Source organism: Clupea harengus, chromosome 23 (assembly GCF_900700415.2).
Source record: "Clupea harengus chromosome 23, Ch_v2.0.2, whole genome shotgun sequence".
Classification (NCBI taxonomy): domain Eukaryota; kingdom Metazoa; phylum Chordata; class Actinopteri; order Clupeiformes; family Clupeidae; genus Clupea; species Clupea harengus.
In genome coordinates this window covers 15,120,874-15,139,487 of record NC_045174.1, presented here as the reverse complement: position 1 = coordinate 15,139,487, position 18,614 = coordinate 15,120,874, and the positions used below count along the sequence as shown (strand labels likewise).

Below are 18,614 nucleotides of genomic sequence, written 5' to 3'. Positions count from 1 at the left end.
TAGCAGTCAGTCGCTAACCATGTAGTTAGCAGCACTCGGCTAACACAACTAGCGTGTTGTTAGTGTACAGTTGTCAACTGAAAGGGCAAGAAGAGGGGCTAATGTTAGCTCAGCAGACAAGAGTTCACTGCACTGCAAATGTTTAACTGGCATACAGGAGCTAACATAAAGGTAATCAACAGCCAGCCAAAAGTGGCAAATGCTACTCTAAGCAGAAAGGACTAGATTATACTGTTAATGTTTAACTAGCAACTCAAGTTCTGTCTGTACAGGCAGCGGGGGAAAATGGGTTTCCTACAACAGACAGACAGGAGCTAAATGTACTGCTACTTTTTAACCCGGCAGACAGGCGCTAACTCAAGGGCAACATCTACAGCCAGCAACAAATAAATAAAATAGGTTAGCTACAACGAGCAGACAGTTGCTAAATGTACTGCTACTTTCTACTGGCGACAGTAGCTAGCGCTATCTCTACTGCTGGGGTCTGAGGAGGCCAGTACCTGAGTGCCTCCTGCGCTGGTGGTGGGTCTCCCTCCTGACGTCTGCTTGCATATCCCCCAAATAACAGTTTACAAAAAGGGGAAACAAACAGTGAGGAACATAGTAGAGCAAACAAAATGGTAGAACAAGTCACAGAGCTATGGATGCTTCTAGAAGACCCAAGAACCTTGTATTGGTTTTATTGTTCATTTAGTTAAAAAAAAAGAGAGGGGTGGGTGGGTGGGGGGAGGGGGCGTGGGAAGCCAGCACACTTAAAAAAAAGAGACCTTTAAAGCTAGCTACAGGAGTGAATGTGTATTCAGCTGATGCAGACAATAACATGTGAATACAAATGTAATGAACACATAAACATTTACAAAACATACAAAGGTAAACACTGGGGCTACGTATAGGAACAACACATCTCAAGGTTTACACACTGACTAACTACTTAAGAGGGACCATATATCACTTGGAACATGATTAGATACAAGAGAAGATCATTTGCTATAAGAGAGCTTGACTATCTTTTTAAAAATCTACTCAGACTAACCAGACTACATGAACTCTGGTATTTCCTAAAGTGGTGTGCCTTAAAGTAAACTATGATTGCTTTTTAGAGGGTGTTCATGCAAGAGTGGTGGACTGAAGTGGCGGGTTAGCTGGCGGACACGACACAGCAGTAGGGGGTATGGTGACACAGATTCCAGCTTCACTCAGGGCAGGAACATCCACACTGGAGCCAGCAACTATTCTGAGACTGGGTGTGTGTGTGGGTGTGTGTGTGTGTGTGTGTGTGTGTGTGTGTGTGTGTGTGTGTGTGTGTTCTTTAAGGGGGTTGTAGGGAGTTCAGGACTTACGTGGGCTGTACTGTTGTTCTGGCTAGAGCGAGACCTGCGCCTGCACGTGATGCCTATGTTCTCTCCTTTCAGCAAAGAGTGGACGACGTCATCAAGAAAAGTCATCTGTACCATAGAGGGGTCCACATTCTGAGGCTCTAGTACCTGCGGGGGAGGGGTAGGAGGAGGGCATGTTCCAGACAAGAGTTTAAGATGGATGACCACATTCAGGATAATTCTTGTTTTTGAGATGCCTGAAGATAGCTTTCACGTCTGTGAATGTAGCATCGCAAGGGGGTGAGGCAGGTGCAGCAACAATGCATTCTATCACAAACCCACTCCGGGTTCAGTTGCACTGCAGCACTTAAACACTGTCGTTTATGGAGCGTGAAGCGCAGACTCACCTGATCGTTCATCACCACCATAGTGCGACTAAAGAGATCGTGGTGGGTGATGATGCCTGTAAACCACTGAGTGGCCGAGTCCTGTCTGTAAACGCGCACTCGGTAGCCATTTAACGAGTAGGGACCTGTAAGGAGGGAGGGGAAGGGGAGAGAGAGAGGAGAGAGGGAAAGAGAGAGAGGTTTAACAGTCGTTTATTGAATCAGTATTCAAGTCTTTATATTACTGCACACTTAAAATACTTAAGGCTCGAGGACATCCAATACAGTGAGAGAGAGAGAAAGAGAAAGGCTCTAATAGGTATACATTCACTTAATTAATGTGTGAGTGTGAGCAAACACGTATATGTTTAAATGTTCTGTAAGTCTCTTTGGGCAAAAGTGTCTGCTAAATAATAATAATTAAGACCTTTGTCAGGTTTTTAATAGCACACACGACACACTGGAACACACACGTGCATATATGGAGGCGACACAGGACACACACACACACACACACACGCAGGTAGGCCTGAGGTCGCGGTGAATTTATTTTCTGCTTTTTCCCATCCTGGACCGTCCTTCCTCAAGGACCCCCCAGGAGCAGAGGGCAGCTTTGCAGCGCTCGGGGACCAAGTGAAGTGAACTGTCCATCTTTGGTCAGGGATGGACATGAGTTCTGTTATTTTGCATGTTTTTACTGTTGGGGTTCTTAGTGGGGGAAACCCCTTGTGAACACGGGGAGAACATGCAAACTCCACACAGAAAGGCCCGGGAGATAGCCCACCTGAGCACTGTGCACTCTGGGGAGGACCTGCCCCCCAGAGCCAACAGCGCCCCATGCGGGAATCGAACCCATGACCTTCTTGCTGTGAGGCAGCAGTGCAAGCAACTGAGCCACCGTGCCACAAATACCATAACCATAACCATGTATGCCTGTTTTGGCTAACAAGTCTGTCTTTGGGGGTGTGTATGTATTCAAAAATCTTCACACACACACATCTCTTCTTTACACGCAAAAAACATGTGAACACGGCTTAACCCTCCCATTGGATTACATGCGATTTATGTTTCCCCTTTAAAACTGGAAGCAGATCTGAAGCTCCACGTCTGCCCCTGCCCCCCCCCCCCCCCCACACAGTTTAATAAATACATGTGCATGTCAGACTTTTTTTTTTAAAGCTTGAATAAAAGGGGAAATGAGCACAGAGCGCGGTCACGGGTGCTGCGCTCCGTGTGTGTATATGAGAGAGTTTGTGTATTTGTGCGGTGAGTGTATATATGTGTGTGTGTGTGTGTGTGTGTGTGTGTGTGTGTGTGCTGTGGTGGCAGCGGACTGAGGTTGGCAACCTTGGCAGCACTCCTAATGCGCCTGAGCTCGGGCTGGTTCCTGCATGCCAGGTCATTTCCATTAGCCCTTGCCCAGTGCTTTTTCATGTGGGCACTGCCATGCTAGCTGACCCCTGTTTGACTGGGCAGCTGCAGCAGCAGTCTCACGCATGGAACTCACAGGCAGGAAAACACAAACACAAACACACACACACACACACACACACACACACACAATGTCATGCACTCACAAACACATGGACAAACATCACCCCACACAGTGCATGAAGTGATCATATCTCAAAAAAAAGAAAAAAGAAATACGCACAAAAAACAGGATTTGCCTTTTTTCTGTTGTGCTCCTTCCTTTCATTGAAAAAAAAAATCTTTTTGGCTTCAGATTCTTTCCACTTGGTCCTCTCTCCCCCTCGGCTGCCAAGTTCAACAATTATCCCTAATTGTGGGCCTGGAATTTCTGTTGTGGACCTTGTAAACAAGCCCTTTTGCCAAGACCACCAGAACTCCCCCCCCCAACCCACCCACCCCACCCACAAACCCTGTATCCCGCACCAACCCCCACCCCACACACACAACCACATGTCCACTCACAGAGACTGCTACTGTCCGTGCCATAAGTAAGTGAGAGTGTGCATGTGTACGTGCATTTTGTGTGTGTGTGTGAGAATGAGTGTTTAGGTGTGCTTTACATGTGTGTGTGCTTATGTGTGCATGTTTACGTGTGCGTGTGTCTGCGCTCGCAGTAACAGCTGCAGCGCACACACACACACACACACACACACACACACACACACACACAGGTACAAAAGACCAGCGTGAGCGAAGGTTGCCCAGAGAACACCCAGTCCTCTGTTTCTGCAGGACAATGCCACCACTCCACTACTGTGGCAAAGGAAGAGAAAGAAAGAAAAGGAAAAGACATGAAAGAGAGAGGGGTTTACCTTGCATAAAAATTTCCTGAACCTTTAGGTCTTTGACCCAGGCTTTCACTTCTTCATGAAGCTGCGGGTTGTCCCTGAGAACAGGACTCAAGCTGTCCGCTTCATCCTGTGTAAGAGACAAAAACACACACACACACGTACATTAGAGACACACCCTCACACACACACAAGCACAAAGTGTGTTCCCTAGCGCTGTGACACACACTGCACAAAAGATTAAAATATTCATTGCTGGAACCAACAGTGCAAGAGGCCAAAGCAGCCACACCCAAAACAATAACAGAATCACAGCACAGAACAAGACAGCACAGATTTGCAGACATGTGGAACTGTAAATGTGACTGTGACCCTTGACCCAACCCTGTATAATGACCCCCCAGTAATTCACACTATAACGCAACAAACAAACAAACAAATAGCAGCATCATATAAACAACAAGTTTAGGAGTTGATGCACAGAATACAGTAGAAGAGTACAGATGCATCCTAAGAAGCCTTAGCCTACATTTCTAGATGTCCCTCATTGTTAGAAACCTAAGGCAATCTCTTCAGTCAACACACGTTCATTCCATTCGGCTCGGCTAACGAGGCAGGCCTATATTTAAGCACATAGTAGTTATATTGTTGTGTTTTTCTCTTTGGTGTCGTTGTGACATCTGTGAGCCTGAGGTTTGTCTTAAAAGTTCAGCACGTTTGCTCCTTTGGATTTACAATAGAAAACTCCAAACCCCATGGACCCCATGTAACCCATGAGAGCCCAAGCTGGCACAACTACAAATAAACACATGACATGACACAACACATTCAACTCTCCACAAAGAGAACTACTTCAGTGAAAGGGAAAAGAGATGAAAGAACAGGGGGGGGGGGGGGGGGGGGTGTTGAACGGAAGAGCGGGGGCATCATGGGAAGGCTAGCGAAGGCGGGTAATCAGAAGAGCTCGTCTCCCGGAGCTTGTGGGATTGCCCTCGGCGGGGCCGCGTTTGATGTTCAGAGCGAGGAAACTGAGTGAGGGGCCACGAGAATCTCCCCACGGACACTCCCACGCAAAGTGCGCACACAGACACACACACACAGTCAGATCATTCAGCTGGACGAGCGGGCGATGCTGAAAGAAACAGATACCTGTAGAGCCTGCTGGCTCTACTACTGCAGGGAGAGAGACACAGAGAGAGAGAGAGAGAGAGAGAGAGAGAGAGAGAGAGAGAGAAACCGCAAGCAACAAACAACTCCCCAGCAACTCCCTTTGCTAAAGCAGAGGTGGAAGTCTGCCAAACAAACTTGGTGACCAATATCAGATCAGGCAACACAGCATTCCAGACTAAACATTTTTAGTGCTACAAATTTCCACAATATAGTTTTTATTTAACTAGTAGTGAGGAAATTATTTACCATATAGTGAATACTTACTTAGTTACTAGCTCCTCCTGATGCATGGACAGAGACCCCAACTGACCAACAAACAACCAACAAACTAACTGGAACCAACAACAACAAACAACAAAATCATCACCATCAGAATGGTGCATCATCCGGTAGCTCCACTGACTAACTGGATGTGTTCAATCTGGAGTGCTATGAGAAGTGGTAGAGGCTGGACTGCACTGTGCTACCTCCTCGGCACAGCGAGAGCCACGTAAACAACAGGCCCCCTGAGCCTTGCCGCACATTTGGAGAGCATTTCCATGCCGTGCTCAGGAGGGAAGCAATTTTCGCCGGCCTGCTCGGAAAACAGACATCTTGAAAAGGAGGCTTTGCTGGGCAGGAGGTGAGTGATGTGTTGTTGAGTGGAGTACACAAAAGAACTCCCGAAGTGCCCCTTTCAAATTGTCATTTCAAATTGTGTAACACATTTTGTACACAATGGCGACAAGGCACAAAACTAAAATACAAAAAGACATGTCACCCCACACACACACACACATCCTTTTCTGTCCCCATGTGCACTGTGGACAAGACCTGTTCCTGTCTCTGCATTACGTGCATTACTCCCAGAATGCCTCACACCCAGAAACACGTGCACACACAGTGGAATAATGTCGCAACAAACACACACAGGATTTTGAGCCTCCATGTTGACAGTGGTCAATACCGGTTTCCAACTGCAACTCATCATCAGATGAATTAATCCCAGAATCAAATTACCACCCCCTCCCCCCCCAACACACACACGCACAAACACACACACACACACACACACACACACACACACACACACACACACACACACACACACAGTGTGCCATCTCTACTTTTGAGGAAGACCTGCCATGTTTCCTTGGCAGCGAGGTGAGGAGATGTTTGTCATCATGCTGTGTGCTTCCAATGCGGCAGCTGTTCCCTACAGGGCTTCTTCTGCAGCCACTCGTGCGTATGTTTCTGTGTGTGTGTGTGTGTGTGTGTGTGTGTGTGTGTGTGTGTGTGTGTGTGTGTGTACACAGTTGGCAGAGGTCACCGTGGGTGAGAGGGAAATCCGCCCACCACTTCCATTAATTGTTGCTGGTGATGAGGAGTGGAAACACACAGGGTGGGAGGATGACCATATTTACACAGTCTCTCTCAGCAAGCTTCACACACACACAGTCTCTCTCAGCACGCTTCACACACACAGACACACATTTAGAAAGACATACTACATACATTACACAGAGAGAGAAAGAAAGAAAGAAAGAAAGAAAGAGAGACAGAGAAAGACACTATACTACTACTACAACACACACACCATGTACAAATAGACACCTTTTCTAGGCGACTCATTCACGGTCACACCTTATGTACTCTCACACACACATTCTCACACCCTGTGTACTCACGTGGCAGGGTGTATGACAGCGTATCTATATCCACATTCCCATACGTACAAACACAAGCTACTCCGCACAGTGGTTCAAGCTCGGCAGTCAGCAAACAAAACCATGAATACTAACACACACACACACACACACACACACACACACACACACATTAGAGTGACACCAGAGAGGCTTCTAGCAGTTCTTCTCTAACCACAGGGCAGGCAACAGTCTGAAACTAACCACGCAGAAGCCACTGCTCGCTCTCTTTAAACTTAGTATTGAAGTGCTAATGTTACACTCAGCACGAGGTCACTTCCCCACACATCAACACACACACACACACACAGACACACACTCCTGGTGGGGTACCCACAGGTTGAGACTCACACAGTCACTGAGGCAACATCAACACCGTGGTGGGCTGCGTTTGATGACACGCTGGGGTGGGCTGCGTTTGATGACATGGCAGGTACTCTTCAGACGGACGCCATCAGCTCCATCTCTCCCTGAACACGCGCAGACGCCAACAACCAACTCTCTTCTCTCTCTCTTTCAGGCTCTCTCTCTTTCAGGCTCTCTCTCTCTCTCTCTCTCTCTGTGTCAACCTCTTTTGTTCTCTCTCTGTCAGTGTGTCTCTCTTCGATCTTCAACTTCTCTCCCTTGTTTTCCGTTCCTGCAGGCAAGTTCTGTGTCACGCAGGCCAGATCCTTCTTTCTTTCTAAGTCTCTATTCCTCCCTCGCTTCTGTTTTTCTAACTGAGTCAGTACTGTGTCATAGAGGCATGAACACAGCCACAAACGGAAGCTGACAAATAGGTTCTCCTTCTCTCTCTCTCTTTCTTTCTTTCTTGCTCATTCTCTCTGCCCATGTCTGTGTCACTTCCTTTTCCCCTCCAAATGACCCTGCTGTCTTTCCCTCTCTTACTCACACTAACACACACTCCCTAAAAACATCCACTTACACATTCACTCACACGTTTACTCTTGCACTCGAATACACATACACACACACACATGTATTACTCACACACACACAAACAGATATGTACTATAACACACATTCCCTAAAAACATCCACTTCCACACACACATTCACTCACACGCTTACTGTTGCACTCGAATACACACACGTACTACACACACACACACACACACACACACACACACACACACATATATGTACTATAGACACACACCCACCCTCAGAGCTCCCTCCCTTGTTGCTATGGTAAGGCTCTCGGCCTGAAGAGAAGTGAGGGAGGACTGAACGTAGGAGAGCAAACATTCACTGATTTCTTTATCCGTCCCCTCGCATGATGCCTTTCCTCCCCACCTAAATCCCAGAGCTGCCCGCCCAGGAGCACACAGGGATGAGTGTGCTTTTTCCATTTTTGTTTCTCCTCTTTTCCCCAAATCAAATGTGTTCCCCCTCATTGCATGGATGTACTCCTCTTCCGTGTGATCCAGGCGACGCCTGTGCCTGCAGGAAGCTTGAAGTCAATGATGAAGGACAAGAGAGGATACTGTGCTTGACCCTCCAGCGCTGATCCTGGAAGTGTGACGTGAATATTGCTTGACCTTGTGTGATAAACCACACAACAAGGAATCGTGTTTATTTACTTGTCTCCAAAGAGGTTACCATGGCTGCAGTTTTCTCAAATCTCATTCTGCTTCCCTCTCTTTTGCAATCACACCTCCTCCTCCCTTGCTCCCTCTCACTCTTTCTTTCTTCTCACCTCCTCTCTCGCTCCATCTCACTCTCTCTTTCTCTTCTAACCTCCTCCTTCCCTTTCATTCCAATTTCAGGGCAAGCCAATTTTGCCCCCCCCCCCCCCCCCTCTCTTTCCTTGGTGTTTCATCCTTCTCCACACCTTCCTTATTGAAGAATGGAGCAGATGCACTCTTTCCTTATTCCCCTCTCTCCATCCCTCTCTCTTTCCATCCATCACTGTCAGCTGGGTGTCAGGAGGCCTTCTGCACGGAGCTCACCCCAAGCCAAGAGCGCTCTCACACGGGCGGAGCCCTGTGTGTTTAGGGGGGGGGAGAGGAGGAGAGGAGGGGGGAGGAGAGGAGCGCTAGGTGGTTCTGGTTCTGGGAGCCTTAAAGTGTTTCCAGATTCCAAACTCTGACCCAGATTCAACGAGGGCTTCCTGTGCACGGCCGGAGGGCGTAGGGAAGCCCTGGGAAAGACACCGCCCTGTGTGTGTGTGTTCATGCATACGTACACACACACACACACACACACACACACACACACACCTAGAAAAACATACACGCCAGTCCTTACATAAATAATACACACCTAGAAAAACACACTGCCTCATAACATCCATACACAGACTTTGTACCTAAAACCAGTCCGTGAACAGGAACACAACAAAACCAGAAACACAAGGACCCCCCCCCCCCCCCCCCCCCGGCAGGACAGAAATTAAACAACATCTGAGACTGACAACGCATAGAAGCACTTCCATGTGTGATGTAATGCGATGCAGACTGACATGACCTAAGCCACATAGGAATCCGGTGTGGTTTGACCTGAATGAACTAGGCTGTATAAGGTAGGGTGACCAGATGCAAACAGACCCAACGTGGGACGAGTGGCACGTTTGTGTGGGACATGTTACTGACGCTGAGAGGTAATTAACGCTTTGATATAATGTCTATTTAACTGAATAAGAAACATTTGTATTTACATTTGTATTGTGCTTTTTAGCTCATGAACACCTTTGCTTTGTCCTCTAGCAGATTCCACAGCACACCAGTTAGCAGGCTATATAAGATGCAGGCTACAGCTTTTGCTGTATGAAAGATACAAAGAACCATGACGTCGTCTGATAGCTTTTACCTTATCGGCGAATTTTGTGTAAGTTTGGTTTTTGTGACGTAGCAGAGGAGTTCACTGGCCCTAACCACTGCACAGTCTGATTGAACTAAATACATACATTCAGTGCTTTAAAATGACTGTTTAAGGCAACATCCAAAACAGAAGGCCCCTTGGGTACACCTGACCTGTAGACACCTGGTTGAAACAGCCAGAGAACAGCAAGCAAGCAAGAGCTGTTCTTTCTATTTTTCTCAGTGCTGCTATTTCTGCCCTGCGACTATGACGAGTCTTCCTCTTCCCTACTCGATTAGAAACATAATGCCTACTTGACGAGACCGTTTCCTTCATAACCCACAATTCCCCTCCACTTAATCACAGGTCGGAAGCCTTCCCGGAGAGTTCTGGAGCGTAAATAAAGACAATGGATGTGTGTGCCGAGAGCCTGTGTGAACCTGGGTGAACCTGAGTGACCTACGGTAAGGAGTGGCAGCCGCTCAGCAGACAGCTGCTGTTAGTCATCTTTACGGCGCACCATTACACAACAAGAGAAAGAGGCCTATGCCCTCTCAATCTCTCTCTCTCTCTCAATCTCTCGCTCTCTCTCTTTTTCTCATTGGCAGGGAGGTTAACGTTAACACACATTATTGAATTTAATAATAAATATGCAGGGTATTAAAAAACCAACACACACACCCACAGACACAAACACACACACACACACACACATATGCTCTTTCCTCCTGACCTGCCAGGGAGGTTAACACACATCAGGGAAATTATAAATATGTGCACACACACACACACTTAAACCACAGCAGGTCCCAGTGCAGTGTGTTCTGAAGCTGGGCCTGAAAGCACATGCTAGTAAATGAGGTAATCAATACAGTGTGTCTGTTGTGCCCCTTCCCCAAGCTGAAACAACAAAGTGGGGGTAACAGAGCAATGGAATTACTGGGGTTCATTAAGACAGATGGAGAGGGGAGGCAGAGGTTGCTGCTGGGGAGGGGGAGGGGGGAGGTGAGCCCACATGAAGGCAGCTGCTGCACTTGACTGAGTGGCCTTATTAGCATTCCACTGCTAACCTCCAATACCAGCCAACCCCCCACAGCACAGAGGACAGAGATGGGGTGTGTGTGCGTGTGTGTGTGTGTGTGTGTGTGTGTGTGTGTTTCTACTAACCTTACATCCACTGCACTGAGGACACGTGTGGGCGTCTACCACTAAAACTACCATTGCACCAAGGGCAAGATGAGGTGTGTGTGTGTGTGTGTGTGTGTGTGTGTGTGTGTGTGTGTGTGTGTCTGTCTGAGTGTACACACGTCTCTCCACAGAGGACGAAACCCCTGGTGTGTGACATTAATGTGTCGGTGTGACCCCCCCCCCCCTTCCCCTGCCTCTCCCCTTCTAGTGACTCACGGTCACCATGGACACCTAGGATACACCAGCCTCCCACCACACGTGTCAAGGTGAGCCAAGGGGGCTGCCGCCACGGCAACCAAACAACACTATCAGCCCTGCGTCTATCTATCTATCCGTCCCACTCCCTCGCCCTTCTCCTGCTTCAATCTCCCCTTTTAATGGCCTCGTCCTTTTCATCGTCCTCCTCACCTCCCCTACCACCTTTCCCCATCTCCCTCATCCTTCCTGCCATTCTGTTTTTCTCTTGTTCCTTTGTTCTCCCTCCGTCTCGCTCCATCTCTCTCCATTCCTCTTTGTTGATAGTCATCTCTCTCTCACTCTCTCTCTCTCTCTCTCTCTCTCTCTCTCTCTCTCTCTCACACTCCCTCCCTCCCTCGCTCTTCTCCTCTCTCGCTTTCTCTCTATCTCTCGGAGGAGTCAGCTGCCTTTGTTCGTTTTCTACAACCTGACCGATGCAGGTGGTGTATCACTGCGGTTTCAATTCCTCTCCTCACACACTGATACTACAAACACACACACATACATGCACACACACACAACCACAGTGTCACTAGAAACCAAACGCCTTCTCATTTAGCAGATCAATTTCACATCTGCCGTGCTGTGAGCTGTCAGCCATTTCCGGGCTTGGGTAATTACCTGTATTGGTGATTACTGTAAACGGATCTTTTCCTCAGAAAAGAAAACAAACACACACACACACACACACACACACACACACACACACACACACACACACACACACACACACACACACACACACACACACACACACACACACACACACACACACACACACACACACAACCACACACACACACACACACACACACACACACACACACACACACACACACACACACACACACACACACACACACACACACACAGCTTTAGAAAGCAACAACTGACAAATCCTGAACACACACACACAGCTTTAGAAAGCAACAACTGACACAATCTGAACACACATACGCAAAGAAAAACCCCTCCAAACCACACAGGAAATAACACTGATGAAGACACAAACACAGGCAGGTCTATTATGCGTCTGAAAGAGACTAAATGAAAAAAATAAAATAAAAACAAACACACATCCCGCAGTTGCCTTTGATGTCTGTAATGACTTTGACCATCAATGCGTGTGCCTCGCATGGCAATCCACATAGATGGGGAAAGCGAGATTGAAGCAGACAGAGAGAAAGAGAAAGAGAGAGGGAGGGAGAGGGGAGGAAGAGAGAGAAAGAGAGAGAGAGAGAGAGAGAGAGAGAGAGAGAAGCAGTGTGAGAGAGGACCTAGAGAGGACCTAGGGATAATGGAAAAAAAGAGATTTCAGAGGGGAACAAAAGGATGCTCTGAGAATCCATAAACAGCCCGTACTCCAGCGATAGAACCGTTACCATGGAAGTGAGCAGCGGGGGAAGAGAGCTGACACCAGGCTTGCATCAGACAGATGGAAAGGAGAGAGAGAGCGAGAGAGAATGAAAGAGAGGCACAGCGAGACAAAGATGGAGAGAGAGAGAGAGAGAGAGAGAGAGAGAGAGAAATGAGGAAGGGAGCGAAAGGGAGCAGTGAGTGATTCAGAGAGACTGAGACAGAGACAGAGAGCAGAGAGGACATGATGTACCTGTAATTTGCCGGGCAGTGCTGGCCGGCTTATCAAAGCCGAACCTGCGAGGACATTTTCACCGTGACGATTCAGACAGAGCACGACGAGTCAAGGAGAATGGCAGACAGACACCACAGGAAGAACAAGACCAGAAGAAAACAACAAAAAGAAAAAAACATAATAGCGAAACACACACAGGATCAATTTACCCCCAAACCCTTGACGGCAACATCCACTCTTTCAGAGATCTACATTATACGGGGATGCAGTGGTCTGTTTCCATGGCAACGTGATGTGTTTGGCATGTGAAAATGGCTTGTTGCCGGGGCCGACCACGCTGCCTGGGTTCCACAGGAATAGAGGGACTGTTGCTAGGGTAATGCAATCTCTGGAGCGGTAACGTAATATATAGCCGAGCTCTGTCAGGACGGGGTGTGTGGTTCGGGTAATGCAACCCAGATGGTATGTGTGTGTGTGTGTGTATATATATGTGTGTGTGCAGAGTGCAGACCACATGCTCACATTGTACCCAGCTATGCCAAGGTCTGGGAGAGAGAGAGAGAGAGAGAGAGAGAGAGAGAGAGAGAGAGAGAGAGAGAGAGAGAGAGAGCGAGAGAGAGAGAGAGAGAGAGAGAGAAAGAGAGAGCGCATGTGTGTGTGTGACTGTCTGTCAGAGACAAACTGCCAGCTCAGACATGTGTGGCTGTACAGTGTGTCTGTGCAGCATTAGACAGCTACGAGGGGTGCAAGGGGTTTTCACGTCTGGATTAAATAAACACACAGAATGGAAAAGATACAGTGTTGTACCGAATTGTGTGTGTGTGTGTCTGAGAGACGGAGAGAGAGAGAAAGTAAGTGTGTGTGTGTGTGTGTGTGTGTGTGTGTGTGTGTGTGTGAAAGAGAGAGAAAGTGTGTGTGTGTGTGTGTGTGTGTGGAAGAGAGAGAAAGTGTGTGTGTGGGTGAGTGTGTCTGGAGGACACAGAGAGGACGCTTTGTCCAAGTGGTGAGAGCCAGGCTGTCAGCTGTGCTGCTCTGAGGGGTGTCTGTGCAGAGACATGGCAGCTGCAGCCCTCACACACACACACACACACACACACACACACACACACACACACACACACACGAGCTCACACGCCCACTCACACACACACACACACACACACACAAGCTCACACGCCCACTCACACACACACACACACACACACATATTCACTCACTTGCACACAAACAAGAGCTCACACGCCTACTCACACACACACACACACACAAATACACACAGGCCAGCAAGACTCTCTTTCAAACACTGACAACGGCCGCTAGTATGGGCAGCATTCTGTCAGTTTAAATGAAGTATCGGGTAGAGATGCAATGATTGTAATTTACTTGGCCGATACCGATAACCAATTTTTGTACATTGAACACTCCTTGAATGTGAAATTTCAGTTGTATGCTCATCTTAAAACACTGACTACTAAATAACTTTCACATTTCCTCCTAAACTGCACCAGGTTACAGGACCTTCTCTTACTCTCCCTCAAACAAACCTCAAAATAAAAAAACTGCTCCAGGTTACTGAACACCGCTTTTTGAACTGAAATGAAGCACAGTACATCCTACATCTTCTAACTTAAAAAGAAAACAGGTGCAACAGATTTATATGACAACACACCTAATGTCATTTATTGATATCAAATGTTTTCCATTACCTTTAAAAATGTACCTTGACTTTTTTCTCTCTTTCTCTCCTTCTCTAAAAAAGTAAGTAAATGTGTTTGTGTGTGTGTGTGTGGCTGTGTGTGGCTGTGTGTGGCTGTGTGTGTGGCTGTGTGTGGCTGTGTGTGTGTGTGTGGCTGTGTGTGTGTGTGGCTGTGTGTGGCTGTGTGTGGCTGTGTGTGGCTGTGTGTGTGTGTGTGTGTGTGTGTGTGTGTGTGTGTGTGTGTGTGTGCGGCTGTGTGTGTGTGTGTGTGTGTGTGTGCGGCTGTGTGTGTGTGTGTGTGTGTGTGTGTGTGTGTGTGTGTGTGTGTGTGTGTGTGTGTGTCTTTACTGTCTGTGCCACTGTGTTCACGAAGCGACCCATCATGCGGTGCATGTGTGCAAATTTGACCGGCGCAGAATTGGATATGTCTGAAACCGATCGGCCGGTCACGGTCATGCTGAGAACCGCCCGACTCCGGTCACCGGCCGATCGATCGGTGCATCTTTCGGTTCAGGATATCACAAGGGGTGAAGTCATGCTTGCTGTAGCTGCACAGAACAGTAAAACACACAACACAAGCACACTGCACATAACCAACACAACATCACATACAAACACTCACAAACACACCTCGCCAGCATACCAGATATACAGTGTGTGTCCAAGTGTCCATGAACCCATTGACACAAGCCTGAGGCTGGGGTATCTCACACCTGCACTGCAGAAACAAGAAGAGCACTGCAGACAGAGATAGAAACCCACTGAGTGTGAGTGTGAATGCAGTATCACCACAATCCACACACTATTTAGACCTGGGTGTGGGTTTCCATATGCATGCCAGCGTGTGTGTTTCAGTGTGTGTGTGTGTTTCTGTGTGTGTGTGTTTCAGCGTGTGTGTGTGTTTCAGCGTGTGTGTGTGTTTCAGCATGTGTGTGTGTTTCAGTGTGTGTGTGTTTCAGTGTGTGTGTGTGTGTGTGTGTGTGCATGTTTTCAGTGGGTGTGTATGAGGAGAGCGACTAAACATGCAGGATCATACTACACGATCATATCATTGTACCAGCTATACACACACACCCACACACACCCACACACAGACACACACACAGCACTGAGACCAAAGTGGGGTTTTCAATGCCCTTGTTCCTAATGTACGTTCTGACAGAGGGTATCTTATTCATACACTCATAGAAATATACGCACACACACACACACCAGCTCCCTCTGTTTCCTTTCTGAGTCAGGCTTTCTCCTGTGACACTTCCAACGGGAGCACTCAGTTTTTCCCCAATCCAACCACACCACACACACACACACACACACACACCACACACACGTACACACACCACTCTGCTCCAGCGGTGTGCCTGGTCTTATGAACAGTGGTTCCATTGTACCATTTATGCCAAAACAGATTGCCGACACCTAGTCAACCCCCAACCCCCCACACCCCTCACACACAAACCACCCACTCCAAACTTGAGTTGTAGAATGAGCAGTGGAAAAAGAGTGGAAGTCACCCCCTCCATCGAATACACACACTGACACACAGTCATACTCCCCACACTGACAAACACTAATACACACCGACACACACACAGTCAGTCATACTCCCCACACTAACAGAGACAGACAGACAGACACACAGACACACAGACACACACACACACACACACACACACACACACACACACACACACACACACACACACACACTAATACTCCCCCATGGGGCAGAGGCGCCCTCCCTCTAACCCAAGACCAACTGCAACCTGACATCGATATGACTCATGCTCCCCGACTACCCTGCCCATTTTGGGGTGTTTAGGGGGGGGGGGGGCTAATAGACTGAAATCACCCAGATGTTCCGGGACCCATTCCCACATTTCACAATCTAATCATCTAATCCTACATCCCTGCTCCCAATCCTGCAGCAGGCAGGGCTGGCCAGAGAAACCAGTAAGGAGGTCAGAGTGGTCCAGAGAAACCAGTAAGGAGGTCATAGACATAGAGAGAGAGAGAGAGAGAGAGAGAGAGAGAGAGAGAGAGACAGAGAGACAGAGAGAGAGAGAGAGAGATGTGTGGAGACATGCAGATGTCTCTGGGGTTGAATCATGACATGTGTGGCTGTATGTTGATTTATGGCTGGTGGAGCCGCAGGACTTCACTACTGGTAGGCAGGTTTCTCTGGTGGGTTTCTGACTCCATGCAGGGAGTGGGTTCAGTGGTTTCCTATTGTAATAAATGCCATTTAAATGCTCCGATACCAGCACTTTCAATATCAACACTTAAAGAACACAAACCCAGCTTCCTCTCGCATAGCTATATGGGATCCCACACCTAACACCTATCCCTCCCCTAGTTTCTATCATCTTTGTATTTTAACACCCTTAAATGTGTATATGTGTGTGAGAGTGTGTGTGTAAGAGTGTGTGTTTTGAATAATGAGACGGTCCATGTGACGCATCCACACAGCAGCAGATCTATTGAGGTATGCAGTGTTGTGTTGCGTTGCGTGTTGCGTGTTGTGCGTTGTATTGCGTTGCGTTGTGTTGCGTTGCGTTGTGTTGCGTGTTGCGTGTTGTGCGTTGTATTGCGTTGCGTTGTGTTGTGCGTTGCGTGTTGTGCGTTGCGTTGCGTTGCGTTGCGTGTTGCGTGTTGTGCGTTGTGCGTTGTATTGCGTTGCGTTGTGTTGTGCGTTGCGTGTTGTGCGTTGCGTTGTGTTGCGTTGCGTTGTGTTGCGTGTTGTGTTGTGTTGTGTTGTGGGTGACTCAACATGTAAATGGACGGGACAGGAGGGTGCAACGAGGTGAGGAGACCGTGTAAGGACTGAGAGGCTGTGTGTGTGTGTGTGTGTGTGTGTGTGTGTGTGTGTGTGTGTGTGTGTGAGGAGTTCAGTAAGCAGACACGAGGTAGAAGGATGAGTCATGTCTCTGAGAGAGAAAGAAAGCGAGAGAGAGGGAGGAGGAGGAGGAGGAGGAGGAGAGCTGAGGCGGGGGTACCTTCACGTGTCTGCACCATCTTATACTTCCCCCCTGCCTCGTCTTCTCTTCTTTTCCATCCTCCTCTTTCCTTTTCACTGCAATTTCAGAGCAAGCCAATTCTGTTTTTCTCCTGCCCTCTTTCTTTCTCTCTCTCTCTTTCTTTCTCTGCGGGCAGACGTTTCAGAACAGAGTGTTCTATGGCAAATGGAATGTGCGTGTCTGTATGTGTGAGAGACACAGAATGTGTGTGTGTGAGTGAGTGTTTGCGTGGTTGTGTGTGTGTGTAAACTTATCTTAATATCAATAGCGTAAAACATTATGCATATCCCCGAAAACATGTATGTGTGTGTGTTTACCTGCATTTTTGCGTGTGTGTATGTATGTATATATGTGCCTACCTGTGTGTTTGCATACATATGTGTGTGTGTGTGTGTGTGTGGTGTGTGTGTAATGGCAGCATTCTGTCAGTGAAATGCACTGGCAGATGGCTCCTGCTCACTGAGATGGAGGGCTGGCAGATCTCTAGTGGCGGGCAGTGGGGTGGGGGTGCAGTGTGTGTGTGTGTGTGTGTGTGTGTGTGTGTGTGTGTGTGTGTGTGTGTATGAGAAGAGCAGGAGCGGGAGAGCAGCACAATGAGCGTGACCGCCACCGTAAATCCACGGAACGTTCCGGAGAGCTCCCTCCATCTGTTGCCACGCCTTTGTTCTCAGAGGACCTTCCTCGGCGCTTGCTCACAAACACACACGGCTAATGGAGTCACTGGAACCGACAGCATACACACACACACACACACCTAATGGAGTCACTGGAACCGACAGCATACACAGACACGTCTAATGGAGTCACTGGAACCGACAGTACACACACACACACACACACACACACACACACACACACACACACACACAGTCGTCGTCGATACACTGATAGCTACTCCTCCGTGACCCGGTGATGCAACAGATGCTGCCTCTGTGCTAATGTGTGGGTGGGTTGAGGCTCATTATCTGTGCAGAGTCTTGAGACGCAATTCATCACTAAAAGCATGATGCAGGGAACGTACTGAATGAACTGTACAACCATTGTAGTTATCACTCGATGACATAATAGCACAGCTGACTCGCAGTAGTCCAGGCAGGGATCGATGATCTAATGAATTTCGTGTTAAACTATCGTCAGGCATCAGATAACAGGGCTAAACGATCCATGCAGCAAAGCCATTGGAGCAAATATGATACAAACTCAAAACAAAACAATATGCACCCACCACTACACTGGATACGTATGTTACTGGAAACAAAGTG

At 48.0% G+C, this 18,614-nt stretch overlaps 1 protein-coding gene across 1 annotated transcript in view; it reads right to left on the bottom strand.

Moving 5' to 3' along the window:
* Positions 1-18,614, bottom strand: part of jmjd1cb (jumonji domain containing 1Cb) — a 145,271-nt gene that overhangs the window by 32,935 nt on the left and 93,722 nt on the right. Inside the window, exons 4-7 of the mRNA XM_031560884.2 lie at positions 3,988-4,093; positions 1,724-1,848; positions 1,341-1,484; positions 501-542 (exon numbers count right to left, since the gene is read on the bottom strand). Coding sequence (XP_031416744.1) covers positions 501-542; positions 1,341-1,484; positions 1,724-1,848; positions 3,988-4,093 — 417 coding nt within the window. The remainder of the gene's footprint in view (positions 1-500; positions 543-1,340; positions 1,485-1,723; positions 1,849-3,987; positions 4,094-18,614) is intronic.